This window comes from Sciurus carolinensis, chromosome 9, assembly GCF_902686445.1.
Source record: "Sciurus carolinensis chromosome 9, mSciCar1.2, whole genome shotgun sequence".
Lineage (NCBI taxonomy): Eukaryota > Metazoa > Chordata > Mammalia > Rodentia > Sciuridae > Sciurus > Sciurus carolinensis.
Window position 1 is genome coordinate 54,996,167 of NC_062221.1, and position 15,910 is coordinate 55,012,076.

The 15,910-nt window shown below is 34.8% G+C and overlaps 1 protein-coding gene across 6 annotated transcripts in view; it reads left to right on the forward strand.

The window, feature by feature from the left end:
* Positions 1–15,910, forward strand: part of Vps8 (VPS8 subunit of CORVET complex) — a 266,030-nt gene that overhangs the window by 37,506 nt on the left and 212,614 nt on the right. For all 6 annotated transcript variants that reach the window (XM_047563466.1, XM_047563462.1, XM_047563464.1 and 3 more), the window contains 5 exons: positions 1,135–1,288; positions 1,394–1,453; positions 3,280–3,387; positions 7,080–7,160; positions 11,143–11,313. In XM_047563466.1, the coding sequence (XP_047419422.1) occupies positions 1,135–1,288; positions 1,394–1,453; positions 3,280–3,387; positions 7,080–7,160; positions 11,143–11,313 (574 nt within the window). The remainder of the gene's footprint in view (positions 1–1,134; positions 1,289–1,393; positions 1,454–3,279; positions 3,388–7,079; positions 7,161–11,142; positions 11,314–15,910) is intronic.

Consider the following 15,910-nt stretch of genomic DNA (forward strand, 5'->3'; position numbering starts at 1 on the left):
TTGCTAGTCTGGAGTAGCTCACTAGTTTTAGTTTAGGCCCCAGGCCCAGCTGATTATAACCATAATGACCAAGTTTAAAAAATCTTATTTCTTAGAACTGTTCTGGTTACTCTTTAAATAAAAACAAAGACTGTCTAAAATACATGAGAGAACATTTACGAAGCTGAAGTTAAAAAAAGGAAGTAGAACATAATATTCAATATGTATTACATTTCCACAGTTTAACACAGTTTTGTTTCTTGTATTTCTCATAGCCTCTAAAAGACTGAGCATAAAGTATTCCTGAAAAAATACTATTTGTTGAAACATGGGTCACATGACCTGTTTTCCCATATCTAAAGTAAATGGGATATGTAGTATTAGACAAAATGTTGTCTGTAATTTACTTTCTCCTCATGTTCAAAAGAAAGTGCTTGGATTTTAAAAATACTATTTATTTATTCAACTAATGTTAATTAAGCATCTTCTGTGTATAGGCATTTGTCTGGATGCCAGAGTTACGGCTCTAAACTAGGCAAAGTTCCTACTCTGATAGAACTTACATTTTAATTGGGGTAAGGATAGGGAGACAGGTAATAAACCAACACATAATGAAATAACTTTAGGTAAGTATGATTGCCGTAAAGAAACTAAGGCAGGTCAGCGTGTTGGAATGCACTTGAGGATAACTCAGAAAGACCTCTTTTAGGTGACATTTGAAAAAAGACCTCAATGATGAATTGGTCAACAGATGACAACAAATGCTGGAAGAGAAGCATCAGGCAGAGGAGCATTAGAACATAAAGGCTTTGCAGTAGGCACAAGGTTGGCCTGCTTGGGCAATGCAAATGCAGGCGTGGCTGGAGCTTGACTTTTTCAGGAATGACAACAGTGGGAGAAGAGTGAAGGTAGGACCATTTGAAGATGTGGGTGAAGAGTTTGGATTTCATTTCAGATACAGTGGCAATCCAGTGGAGTGTTTTTAGCAGAAGAGGGATAGATCTGACCTGTACAATAAGAAAACCCTGCTGTTGTCATGTGGAGCTGGATTGTTGTGGATGAGAGTAGGAGCTGGGAAGCTGTAGGCCAAGCTGGAAGTGATAGTACCGTGAATCATTACTAAATTGGTTCTGAACGTTTTGGTTACATTTTCAGGAGAGTAATGGGAGTGAGAACTTGTGAATCTAGATGTCTCTTCAGTGGTTCCAAGGGTGAAGTTTGCTGTATTGAGCCTCTGCATTCCAAGCCTGAATTGAAAGATCATCCCATCACGCAGTTTTCATTACTGGCCATGGCATCCTTAACAAAGGTGGGTATACATAGAAGATGTAACTCATAACTTCTAGATGTTTGAACACTAACAATTTGAAAATTACAAAGTAACTATTGAAAATAGTATTTTTTCTCCCTAAAGATCCTGGTCATTGGATTGAAACCATCCTTGAAAGTATGGATGACTTTTCCCTATGGACGGGTAAGTATACTTCTTCATCTTGGCAAAAGGAACGACTATGTCAGGAGATTGGGGGAAATGATTTTTAAGGGGCAATTCTATGAGATCATCAGAAATCTAGGTGGTATGGATGTCAGTGCTCCAAAAGACTGTTGTCTGGACTTCCTTAAGGTCACCAAAGCAGGAGAAGCTTGTGATTATTACAGTGCCTTGGGAACCACAGGATCTTATATTTTCATCTTTATCAGTTTGTGTTTTTCTCTCATAAGCAACATATAACTGGCTTTTATTTTTAACCTCCATGTGATAGTCTTTGTGTCTTCCTATCCTGGCGTTTTTTGGTCATACCTAATTTCATGCATGGATTTTTCTAGCTTTAGTCACTGCCCTTTTGAGGGCAGTAAAATTCTCTTATTGGTTTTAATGCTGGAAGATAAGTTGATGTATTGAGTCCCAGCTTTGATTTTCAATGTTTAAAGGACATTTGTTTTTGTGTGACAGCTGTCCTGAGGCAGGATTATGCTGTCTGATGCTTTGACACTGAACTAATGATAGAGTATATCCCACTGTAATGTCCAACAGAAATTGCTACTACATATGCTTTCCTTGACTTCTGCCTGATATGTTACTTTAGGGAATGTTATTTCCCAGAATGTACAATTGGCCCTATATATTTGTGGGTTTTGCATCTGTGGATCCAATCAGCCACACATCAAAAATATTCAGAAAAAAATTACATCTGTAGTAAATATGTACAGACTTTTTTTGTCATTATTCCCTAAACAGTATAGTATTATAAGTATTTGCATAGTGTTAGGTATTATAAATAATCTAGAGATAATATAAAATATGTAGGAGGAAATACATAGATTATATGCAAATACTATGCTGTGTTATATAAGAGACTTGAGCATTATGGATTTTAGTATCCAAGGAGAGGGCAGAGGTCCTGGAACCAATCCCCCCAGATACCAAGGAACAACTGTATTATTCATACTTCAGTTTCCCCTTTCCTGCTTGGCTTTTGAGAGACTGTGACCTTCTAATGTACATATGAAGAGAGGTACTGATGGAATGGCATGGAGCATAGGACTCTGCTAGTTTGGAAAGCAGCCCCTATACTGAAGGAGCTCATGTTTGTTTTCTAGTTGATACCTTGTATATCTCTGGGCCCCAGCGTCTGTCCTTTTAGATGGCAAAGCTGACTTCGATTGATGTTAACATTACTTACATTAGCTTCATTGACTAATTGAAGTTTTTATCATGGTATTATGTGTTTGCATCTTTTTTGTGTGTTTCATTGGTATTTTTCCCAACATTTTTAATGAATATTTTCAAGCAAATAGAGAAGTTCAAAGAATTTTTCATTAAATGCTTGTGTACCTTGCCATCTAAATTGTCATTTTTACTATTCTTTATTATATATCTGTGCATTTATTCATCAATCTACCCATCAAACTATTTTAGTTTTTTTATGTATTTCAGAGTAAATTGCAGAAATCAATACTCTTTTTCAGCTTGCATATCATTAGATAGAATTTAATATTTGTTTAGTTTTTTTTGGTATAAAATTTATATACAATGAATATATAAATCTTTAGAGTACATTTGCTGAACTTTGACAAATGAATGTATTTTTGTAACTGAAACCTCTATCAAGATATAAAACATACCATCAACCCAGAAAGTTCCCTTGTGACATTTCCCATTCAGTCTCTGCTTTGTTGGAATTTTTATGAGAAATTGGGCAAAGTTTTATCAAGGATTACTAGTCAGAGTTTTCTCTTTGTTGTTCTTCTGTTAACTGTGATGAGTTTTTCTTTTCCCCACTCCCTTCTCTCACTTAGATGGATCCTTCTAGTGTTCCATTGCTGGCCTGGCACTTTGTAGCAGTGCATAATTATGTGAATCCCATGCTTGCTTTCTGCAGAGGAGATGTTGTTCATTTTCTACTGGTAAGTCCTAATAATGATGCTAGGTCTGTTATAAAGTCTGGTATCGTAGGTTTTTTTTTGATTCACCAGTTATTTAATATTGTGTCAGAGAAATATATCTTACTATCACAAGTCTTTGGAGAGTGACTTATTTAATTTTTATTTAATGCTTTAATGGTTAATATAAAAAAAGCTGATTATCCTTAGCTTTGTAACCCTTCATTTTTTATTTCTCAGTTATCTCTCTTTTGGCTGACAAATAATTAATGGTTTATCTATATGTGTAAACGTGAATGTGAACATATCTGTATTAATGCTATCTGCCTATATATCTGTGTATTAGAGAACAAGTATTATTGAGCGCCTGGTGTGTTCTCAACATTTTGATGAACACAAAAAACAAATGAAGATAAATAGGGATATAGTTCAGTGGTAGAGCTCTTACTTAGTGTGCATGAGGCCCTATTAACTCGCCAGCACCACAAATCAAAAAATAAAGCAACAATAATAAATAAAAACCTCTCCACTTGCTCTTACCTTCATCCCCTAGAGAGTGTGCAACACTCTGCCTTCCATCTTTGTGAATCTAAGTCTTCCAGGTACCTTATGCAAGTTGGATAATACAATGCCTGCATTAAAAAAAAAAAGTATAAAACATAATTTCTTCTTTCATACAGCTTACAATATTGTTTGAAAGACAAAACCATTATGTTACCAGTAGAAAGAACAGTTTATGCATTGAACTATATGATGAGAATTAAAATTTGATATAAATTCAAGTACAAAGAGGTTAGAATGTTCTAGACAGACTTTATAAGATTTGGGGGAAAGGAGATAAAGTGAATTGAGCTAAGACTGTAACCTCTTCTCAGGTTCCTAGTTCAGTGAAGCAAGTGCACCACTGTCCATCTAGTTTCTCCAGCAAGAAACCTAAGGGTTGCACTTCAGTTGCCTTTCTCCCTTCAGATATGCTCCATCACCAAGACTGTCGATTTTATCTCCACAATCTTGATTTTCTCCTTTTTTTGTCTCCTCCATTGCTGCCTCCCCTAAGTCACACGCATTACTGGCCTAGACTCTGCAGTAGCTTCCCCAGTAGTCTCTGGCCTGAATGATTTTACTATGCTGTGATTTCTTTTGGGAAAGTTCTGTTTTCTTTTCCACTTATCCTAGCTCATGAACTAGCCTTCCCCTACCTGAACTAAGTTAGTGCTTCCTGCTCCATATACCTGTAAGATGTTTTCCTTTGATTACATTTAGCACTTTTATTTATTTGTTTTTTACTTTTAGCACTTTTAAATTACTTGTTTAATGTTTTTCTTCCTCGCTAGCCTAAAAGTTTCTAGAGTCTAGAGACCAACTCTTCTGCTCTATTTCCAGCCATTGGAAAAGCATCTGTATATAGTAGATGCTTAATTAATGTTCTTGGAATTAATGATAGGGTGAAACCTTTGGTACAAAATAAAATTGAACGCATGGGTTGGATCCTGGTTAAGGCTTGGCAAACTGTGACCCCTAGGCCAAATCTGGATAGCATCTGTTTTTGTAAACAAATTTTTAGAGGAACATAGCCATACCCATTCATTTATATAATATCTTTGATTGCTTTCTCACTGTAGTGGTACAGTTGAGTAGATATGACAGAGACCGCATAGTCTATAGCCTAAAATATTTGCTCTTGGGCCCTTCACAGAAATAATTTGCCAACCCCTGATCTAGATTATAAAATGATTGGCCTAGATTGGTAATGGGGAGCCATCACAGGTTCTTAGGTAAAGTGGTGAAGATGTGATGCAGGTTTTATTTAAGGAAAACCAGTAGCAAAAAGAACATGGAAGCCAGGCACAGTGGTGCATGCCTATTATCACAGTTGCTCAGGAGTCAGGCAGGAGGATTGCAGGATTTGTTCAAAGCCAGAATTTGTTCAAAACCAGCCATAGCAACTTAGCAAGGCCCTAAGCAACTTAGTGAGACCCTGTCTCAAAATAAAAATTAAAAAGGAGCTGGAGATGTGGCTCAGGTTGAGTGCCCTGAGGTTCAAAAACTGATACAGAAGTAGGGAAATTGAAGGATTTGCTCTCATAATAAAGCATGTGCAAGGTGCTTAAACAAAGATGGTTGGTTGTAGAGAGTTAAGGGATGATCCCCTGAAAGACAAGGCTTATCATCCTGCTGGATCTAGGGACTGAAGAACATAATTGAAGCATCACATCTCCACATTTTTAGAGTCAAGAATTACTCAAAAGGAGATTGTTTGGTTAGCAAATAATTAGGAATGATTTCAATATTGAGTTGAAAGTGAAAGTGAGACTCTCAAGTGTTATGTCAGGGGATGTTCTATGAGGAAATGGCAGGTCTGAAGTGCTAATGAGAATTTCAGGACAGAGGAGGTAGTGGAAGCTCTGAAAATCAAAAGCTACAGCATACATGGTATGTTAGCTTTCTGTGACTATAAGAAAATACTTGAGATAATGAACCTAAAAAAGGACAGATTTATTTTTGAATCACAGTTTCAGCGGTTTCAGTCCATGATTGGTTGGCCCTGTGCCTTTTGGGCATGTGGTGAGGCAATATATCATGCTGGGGAGCAAGTGGTGAAGCAAAGGAAGAGGAAGACCAAAGAGAAAACCCCTGAACATAGCAAGAATTAGTTCTTTTGAACCTTTTCAGATGAATAATTATCAGTGGAATAGAGATAGGAGCTAGATTGTAGAGCCTTGTTAAAGAAATGGGCTTTTGGAAGAGCAAATTCAAACCATCATAGTGTAAGAGGAAAGAGTATGTTTAGATAGTTATCTATAAGAAATAAATCAAGGACAGGTTTTGGGGACTGTTTTTTGTTTTTAGTTTTTATTTTAGGATCAAGTCGGAAACATGTTTGAGAACAAAGGGAAAGAGCCCTTCAGATTATTTTTATTTTGTGATGGTGCTGGGGATTGAACCCAGGGCTTCCCACATGCTAGGGAATTACTTTGCTACCAAGCTATGTCTCCAGCTGGGGAAGGGCCTTAAAAAGGAGGAGCAACATTGAACAGTGATGGAGGGGTAGGAGTTAGAGGTCTTACAGATGAAGTGTGATATTCTTTATGGACTTTGGAAAATCTTGGGGGAATAGGCAATGTGGGCATTGATCTTACTAGTTTATCATGTACACTTTCATTATATACAACATATGATCATTTTACTGGAACATTGTTTCACTTGGGGCAAGTGATTTAGTGAAAGCACTGTATGAAGGGCCACATCAAGTGATTTCAGTTTTTTTTAAAGTAACAAATGAAGTCAACACTGCAAACAGTGGGACTAGAAGGCAAAGAGCAGTTGAGACTTAAAGACATCTGGCACGCTACTATGGGAGCATGCAAGAAAAGGCAGATTAAATTGAATGTCTTGAATTCCAGGTGGCCAGGTGTATCTTTTGCTTTATTTTTCTTCGTCAGTATTCTATTGCCTTGGAGCAGAAGTAGAGAAAGCAAATTATGGGGATGATTGAGGATTATAAAGTGTATATATACACACATAAAAATAAAATATTAATACTAGAAGTTCTTTTGGAGTAAGTTTTTAAAAATGTATGTATTGGTTTCTCTTATCAGTAACTGGGGCTTATCTATATAGAATGGGAATCATACTCTAGGTAGTGTATAATTTAATATTTTTAAAAGTCCTTCAAACAATAACTGATGTTTAGATTGTTTTCATTTCTTCATCAGGTTAAGAGAGATGAATCTGGAGCCATACATGTGACTAAACAAAAGCACCTTCACCTATACTACGACCTCATCAACTTTACTGTGAGTATCATTTAAATTGAATACCCCCGTCTATTTCATGCAGTTGTTTTGAATACATGGTATATTAAAGCTACCAGGACTTCTGCCTTGAACAGAAGGATCATATACATACAGGCAGAGGTGAAATCCTGCTTATATTGAATGATACCACATAATTATTGTCTTTTGTCTTTAAGACCTGATGTCTTGCTGAACACAGAAAAGACCAGGAAAAGTTTTCTTTGTTGTGTTGATTAATTCAAAGGGCAATCTGAGTTCAGAAGTAGTTAGGTGGGTTTCTTTAGGATCATTGCCCCACTTTCCCTATAAACACATTTTTGTATTTCTGAGCTCGTCCTATTCTTGTGGTTAAAAACTTCACTGAGTTCTCTCAATACTTGATATCTCAGTTCTGAATGACATCTTGGTTTAAAAAACAGCTGTCTTTTTATATCAATTTATTTTCTTTTTTCAAACAACGTATTAGGTTTGAGAATAGTGGAATTATAATATTTTAAAAATTCTTTCATTACTTTTTTTTAGGACATCAATATCTGTATCCATTGAAATATTCTGTATACACATGAATAGAGGCAGCCCTAAATATGAGGGAAGACCTCATTTTTCCAATAAAAAGACTAAATAAAATTGTTTTTTCCCTCCAATTTGGTCTAGTTTTTCAGAATGTAGATGAAATAGATATGTTTTTTTTATAATTTATGACTTATTAATTTAGTTGCACTTTGCATTTTTTCCCCTCTCGGAGACAGTCTTGCTAACGCTTGTCTCAAACTCCTAGGCTTAAGCAATCCTTCTTCCCCCTCCCAAGTAACTGGGCCTATTGGCATGTACTTGTGGACCTGACTTTCACTTTGGGTTTTGTTTTGTTTTGAGGCAGGTCTTAACTGTGTTCCTCAGGTTGGTCTTGAACTCCTTGGGTTGAAGCGATCCTCCTGCCTGAGCCTTCTGAGTTCTGGGACTATAGGCAGGGACCACCGGACCTGTCTCACATTACATTTTAAACTCACTCATAAACTACCAATTTAGAAGAAGTGATCCTCTTGCCTTATCCTCCTGAGTTCTGGGGCTACAGGCAGGGACCACCGGACCTGTCTCACATTACATTTTAAACTCACTCATAAACTACCAATTTAGAAGAAGTGATCCTCTTGCCTTATCCTCCTGAGTTCTGGGGCTACAGGCAGGGACCACCGGACCTGTCTCACAGAACTTTTTATTATTTTACTTTATTTTTTTTTAATTGAGACATGATTTTTATTCCCAATGTAAATCTACATCGTGTACAACCACAATAATGGGATCCTAATTGGAACAAGTTATTCTATGTATGTATACTGTTTCAAAATATACTCTACTGTCATGAAATTTTAAAAAAGACGTTCAACCAACCCAAGCCTAATAGTTCAAACCCTGTAAACATCCTGACCTTTTGTTTTCTTCTAGAAGTGGAAGCAGTAGCCAATCTGTTTTTGTTTTTGTTTACTTTGTTTTTTTAATTTTTATTTTAGACTGCATTTTGATTCATTGTACACAAATTGGGTGCAACTTTTCATTTCTATAGTTGTACACAATGTAGATTCATACCATTCATGTAATCATACATGTACATAGAGTAATACTGTGTCTCAGTCCACTATCTTTCCTTTCCCCACCCCCTCTTCCTCTACATCATCCAAAGTTTCTCCATTCTTTTGCCCTCCTCTGCAACCCCCCCTCCCCCATTATGTATCATCATGTACTCATCAGAGAAAACATTCATCCTTTGGTTTTTTGGTCTTGGTTTATTTCACTTTGCATGACATTCTCCAACTCCATCTATTTACCAGCAAATGCCATAATTTTATTTTTCTTTATGACTGAGTAGTAAGTGTTGGTGTGGATTTGGGGGGGAAGAGGCACACTCATACATTGCTGGTGGAGTTGCAAATTGTTGCAGCCACTCTGGAAAGCAGTGTGGAGATTCCACACTTGGAATGGACCTACCATCTGACCTAGCTATCCCACTTCTCGGTTTATACCCAAAGGACTTAAAATCAGCATACTACAGTGATACAGCCACATTAATGTTCATAGCTGCTCAGTTCACAGTAGCTAAATTGTGGAACCAACCAAGATGCCCTTCAACTGATGTATAGATAGAGAAACTGTGGTATTTATACACAGTGGAATATTACTTACATTGTATTTTAAACTCACTCACAAACTATTGATTTAGAAATAAGGTTAAGCATCCTTAATCTGAAAAATCTATAAACTGGAATGCTTTAAAGTCCCAAACTTTTTGAGTGCCAACTTGATGGCACAAGTGGAAAATTCCACACTTGACCTCATGTGACAGGTTGTAGACAAAAATGTAGGTACACCAAAAATATTGTATAAAATTACCTTCAGGATATGTGTATATGAAATGTAAGTGAATTTCTTATTGAGATTTGGGTCCCTTTTCTAAGATATCTCTTTATATATGTAAATATTTTAAAATCTCAAATGAATTCAAGTCACTTTTGGTTCTAAGTGTTCCACATAAGGGATATTTAACCTGTAATGTTTTTTCCATAAGTGTTTCATGAAGTAATTTTGTTCAGATTCTGTAATACATCAGTGTCTTTCTCATCACCAAAAACCCTGTTGAATCATCTAACACAGTTTTCTAGAATTCATGCTCATCACTTCTGTTTAAGTTGATTGAAATGCAGTGCTTTTAAAATCTGCTTATGAGTTTGTCACTGGAAATTTTTCACCATCACAAGTAATCATTCTCCTACTAGTCATCAGTTGGTGTTTTCATTTGTCTTTTGGCAGATCTATGATGTGACCATTAACTGTATTGTTTTATAAATGACCTTTAAAAGAATCGTTTACAACAATGTCAACACAATTGGGAGGCTGATTGCGGGAATAATTTTTAAACTTAATTCTCTCTATGTTTTTCTTTTAGCCAGGTGACCCTTTAAAGTACCTCAAAACTAGCACTGATTTAAGGTTGTATAAGGTTAGAGTGTCTTTCCTAGACAATACTTTGTTTTTCAAATTAATCAAAAGAACCATTTAAGAATTCTTTGTAAAAGATTTGCTAATCAAATTACCTCTTTCTGGTAAAGATTGGGGTGAGGGACCTTTTGGTGGCTACTGTACAGTGATAGAGTATAACTTTAGCATATGCTAAAAGAAAACCCATTTTCAATTTGGTTATCTTCGATACGGCATTATGCAAATAATCTACTAACATAGAATAGGTCATACAAATATATCAGCATGAATATCAGCAGAAGTACAGAGGAAACACTTCTTGAGAATTCTAACTGAGCAGATTTTAAGATTTCATTTATTTCTTAGAAAAGGATTGAATTTTCTAATTTTTTAAAAATTTATTTTACACTAAGTCAAGAAATTATCAAAATGGTATTAAGATTTTTAAAAATTATTAATTTAGTGTTTTTAAAATTATAATGGTGCTTATTAAAGAAAATTCAGAAGATACAAAACAATAGAAAGACAACTTTCCCATAAATTTTAGGGACTTTTGGAAGGAATCATGTTTCAAATAGCTTCTGTTTTAAAATATGTATTGCTTCAGTGCTAACAGTCATCCTCTGACTAGGTAGGTTTATGAGGTTTAATTTTCCATTTTGTTTTGTTAATATAAAAAGCAGAAATATAAAGTTTGTCACTGTACTGAAGTCAACTGTGCCAGTGCCCTTTAAACAAATCTTATAAAATCCCATATATTCTGTAATCTATTACAGACCTTAGTCAGTCATCTCTTACACTATTAAAGTGTCATTTTAACACTGTGAAAATTCAGTACTATTTTTCTCTGGACTGTCACTGAAGAGTTCCTGCCATGATTGTATTGCTATGTTTCAAGTTATTAAATAGAAAAAGTCCTGGATATAATTTAGCTGATTGGCCAACCTTTCTTCTCCTGAATTATGACGTGGGCTGAACCTCACTTTTATTTTGTTGTGTGCTTAAATTGCAGTGGATAAACTCACGTACAGTTGTGCTCTTAGACAGTGTAGAAAAATTGCATGTGGTTGATCGGCAGACACAAGAGGAATTGGAAACAGTGGAGATCTCAGAAGTTCAGTTGGTCTATAACAGCAGCCATTTCAAGTCACTTGCCACTGGTGGAAATGTCAGCCAGGCTTTGGTAAGAATAATCCATTATCTTAGTGCTGCTTTGATAAACTTGGTGTTTTGTTGTTTTTGTTAAAGAAACAGGAAGTTATGAGGTATTTCTTCAAAAGTCACTGTGGGTGTAGATGTATTTGTAAATATCAGGATATGAGCCAAAACAATAATTCCTGTTACGTTTTCTCCAGATGTGTCCTTAATTTAACTCAATATCAAAGAATTTTTAACTTTCATGCTGAAAATAGAGTGAAATTGAGAGTTTGTACTTGCACATGATTTAATTTGAATTTATAAAGTCAAAATATTTTAGGAAGTTTAATTTGGTGACAATAATATGTCTAGTACATTTAAGGGACAAGTGACTTACAAGACTTAACTAGAAATGATAGTGGTAGGCATTGAAAAGCACAGATGACTTTGAGAGAAAGAAAATTCTTTTAGGATAGGTGGTAGATGAAGTATAGGAACTTATAGGGGAGAAAAACACAAAATGTACTATCTTAGTATTAATTTTACTGTTATAGACAACTGTAGTAATGACCTTAAGCATTTTATATAGGTAGTTTATTTTAACTCACTTTGAATCATGATCTCATGTTTCCTACCATTAATCTTTAAATATGAAAATTAGATTGATATGAGACTTTCCTGGGTAATTTCTTCAAAGAAGTAGTAATGATGGTCATATTTAATGAATGCTGCATGATATACAGGCATTGCTCAGATCTCTCTCATAACTTCAGAGCATAAAATATATGGGTGTTCTAGTCCTACAATTTAAAAACCAAGAAAATTCAGAGGAAGAAATGATAGTGCAATAGAATTCACTAACGTAGTAATAATTGCTACCCAAACAGGTATTTTCTTGTGTTTGAATAGTTGTTAAAAATATTTTTTCACTTCGAACTTGAACTTTTAGCAAAGATGGACTAATGGGGGATTGAATTTACTCTCCTTTCTAAAATGATCAGAAGTAATACTAATAATAACACTAATTGGGGTAAAAATAGAAACTGTAGTTCTCAAAGCACGGCAGTGTCTGACAAAAGAGGGTACACATGATGTGAGTTCTGTGATTGTCCTAGCTTCCAAACCTGAGTGTCTGTGGACTGTGTCTCAGGGAGGAGAAGCTCACATGGAGGCTAGAGGACTCCATGAGTTGCGGAAACAACTGAAACTACAGGAAGATAAAGGTGGGTTGAGTTTGAATATAGTGTGCTAGAGAGGAGAATCCTACCAAAGAATTTACCTTGAATATTTAGCAAACTGCTGATCAGTAAGTACACATAAAGAAATTACCCAAAGATGGGGAAAGCATTGGAAATGTTTTGAAGGAACTGTATCTAGTGCTCAATCGGGACTGAGTGCAGTGCTTGTTACACCAGTCAAGAGTGTGGAGCTTCATCATTCACAGAGCATTGAATAGAGTCCTCAGAGGCATCTTATCTCAGTGGTGGGGAATTAGGACTAAAGTAAATGTTGTATGCCCCCCACTAACAAGTCTTAAAAGCAAGATCAGAAAGGATCACTGTTTCCAAGTAACACAACCATCCCCCAGAACAAAGCACAAGACTATTGACAGTAATACAGAAATCTCCACAATCAAATAAGTTAAATTCACAATTTCTGCCCTTCAGTCAGAGATTACTAGGCATGAAAAGAGGAAGAAAAATACAATCTATGATGAGGACAAAAATCAGTCAAAACTAACTCAGACCTGACATAGATGTCAGAATTAGCAGTCAAGGATATATCAGTTACTGTAACTATAGTCCCGTATGTCCAAAAAGTGAGATACCTAGACTATCTTTAAAAAAGATGCAAATCTGACTTGTGGAGATGAAAACTGTAGTACTTAAAGTGAAAAAAAAAATGCACTAAAAGGGATTAATGACAGGTTAGACATTGCAGGATAAATGATTAGTGAACTTGAAAAAAAGAATAGTAGAAATTATCCAAAATGAAATACAGAGAGAAAAAATATTTTAAAAAGTATTGGTGAGCTATGAGACAACACAAAATAGCCTAATACATTGCAGTTGGACTTACTAAAAGGAGAAGAGAGAAAAAAATGGGAAGAAATAATTGTCAAAAACTTTCTAAAACTGTAAACATTCACAAGAAACTCAGTGAATCCAAACACAAGAGAAACAGTAAACTGTATATAAGTTGATCAAAATGAATGATAAACAGAAAAATTTTAAAGTGGCAAGAGGGAAAAAAGACATTAAATGCAGAGGAACAGTGAGTATGAGAGCAGATTTTCCATCTGCCAATCTGCATCAGTCTCCACAGAAGATACACAATGAACAAGCATGTGTAAAAATGCTCACCATTATTAGTAGTTAGGGAAATGCAAATCAAATCTACAATGAGATATCACTTCAGATCTACTAGGATGGCTATAATAATTTTTTAAAAAGCAGACAACAAGGCAAGGATGTGGAGATACTGGAATCCTCATGCACTGTTGGTGGACATGTGAGATGATACAAAAGCTATGGTAGATAGTTCGGCGTTTCCTTAAAAAAATTAAACATAGAATTACAGTCTTACCCAAAATTCCAGTCCTGGGTATATGTTAAAGAGAACTGGAAACATACAGAAAAACTTGTAGATGGCAGCATTATTCTTGATAACCCAAAATTGGAAACAATTCATTGTCTACCAACTGGTAAATGGATACACAAAATGTGTCATAGCCGTATGATAGAATACTTTCCACAGTTAAAAAGGATGAACTGATAAAGCACCCACATGGATAAGCCTTGAAAATACTATGTTAAAGTGAAAGAAGGCATATGGAAAAATCACATATTGTTTGCCTCTACTTATCTACAATGTCCAGAAAAGGCAAATTTAAAGAGACAGACATAGATACATTAGTGATTACTGGGGCTAAGAATAGGGATTGACTTCAAATAAGTATAAGGATTTTTGTGAAATGATGAAAAAGTCCTCAAACTGGATTTTGGTGATGATTGAATAATTGTAAATTTACTTAAAAATCATTGTATATCTAATGAGCAAATTTTATGGCATATAAATTATACCTCAGTAGTGTTTAACAGAAGCAGTTGACTGATTAAAACAAAAATGTGTTGTGAGGTTTATTATATATAAATGCCATATATATATGACATAAATGGTACATGGCACCAGGGAGTAGGGGATATAAGGGCACCATTGTAAGGTTCTTGCAGTAGCCATCAAATAATGTAGTGTTATTTAAATGTATATTGAGATAAGTTGAAGTTGTATATTGTAAACTGTAGAGCAGTCACTAAAAATATAAGTTGATAGTAGTGAAAAAATATGATAAGAAATTCAAAGAAATAATATGAAAAGAAGAGATAGCACAACTAAAAAACAGCTAATATATCTGAATACAAACATATCAGTAATTATAGAGAATGCCAGTAATTCCATACATTTCAAGTAAAGGGCAGAGATTATCAGACTAGGAAGAAATATACCAAGGATATGCTATCTATAAAAACCCTCTACATTAAACCTATATTTTATCTATCCATAAATATAGATCAATTAAAAGAATGAAAAAAGTCATACCATACTAGTCATGAGAGTGAATGTTACTATCAGACTAATATATTTTAGAGCAAGAAATATCATCAGTAAAGAGAAATTTCAAATTGTATAATGGATTTAATTTAATTAACAAGTCATAATGGTCTTGAAAGTTAGAGCACCCTTTAACAGAACTGCAAAACATGAAACAAAGACTGAGGGAACGCAAAGGAGAAATAGATAATCCACAATTATAGTTGGAAATTTAAAAACTGTTCTCAGAAATTAATAGAGTAAGTAGACAGAAAATCACCATGTATAGAAAACTAGAAAAAAAATGACTCTTGACTTGACCTAGCTGACGTTTATAGAATACCCAACCCAGCTGCAAATTTTTTTCAAGTGCACATAGCACTTGAATAGGTTATGTGGTATGCCATAAAACAAGTTTCACAAACCAGAAAAGATGGTATCATCAGGGTAAATCTGGAGAAAACCCTAATATTTGGTAGTTAAAGAATATCACAAAGAAAAATAGAAAACATTTTTAACTGAATGAAAATGAAAATATAACATTAAAATTTTTGGTTTACAATTAAATTGAGTTTTGTTTTATTTTTATTTTTGGCAGTTTTGGGGGTCTGGCCTAGGGCCTCATGTATGCTAGGCAATTGTTCTATCACTGAGCTACTTCCCCAGTCTTAAATCAGTTTGAGAAAGTAAATTATAGTATTGAGTACTTATATTAAGAGAGAAGAAAGATATCAGATCAGTGACTTAAGTTTCTACCTTAATTAAGGAAATAAAAAAAGAAGAGCAAAATAGATTGAAGGAAGAAATAACAAAGATGAGCACAAATCAACTAAATAAAAAAAGGATAAGCAAAAGAGAAAATCAAATCAACCTATTTCTTTGAAAGATGAATAAAATTGAAAAATCTTAAGTGAGATTAATCAAGAAAAAAGAACCAGATAATCAGTCAGTTTTAGGAGAGAGGTGATATCACTATAGATTCTATAAATATTAAAAGGGAAATATGCATAACTTTATGCCAGTAAATGCAACAACTTTATCTGAAATGAAAA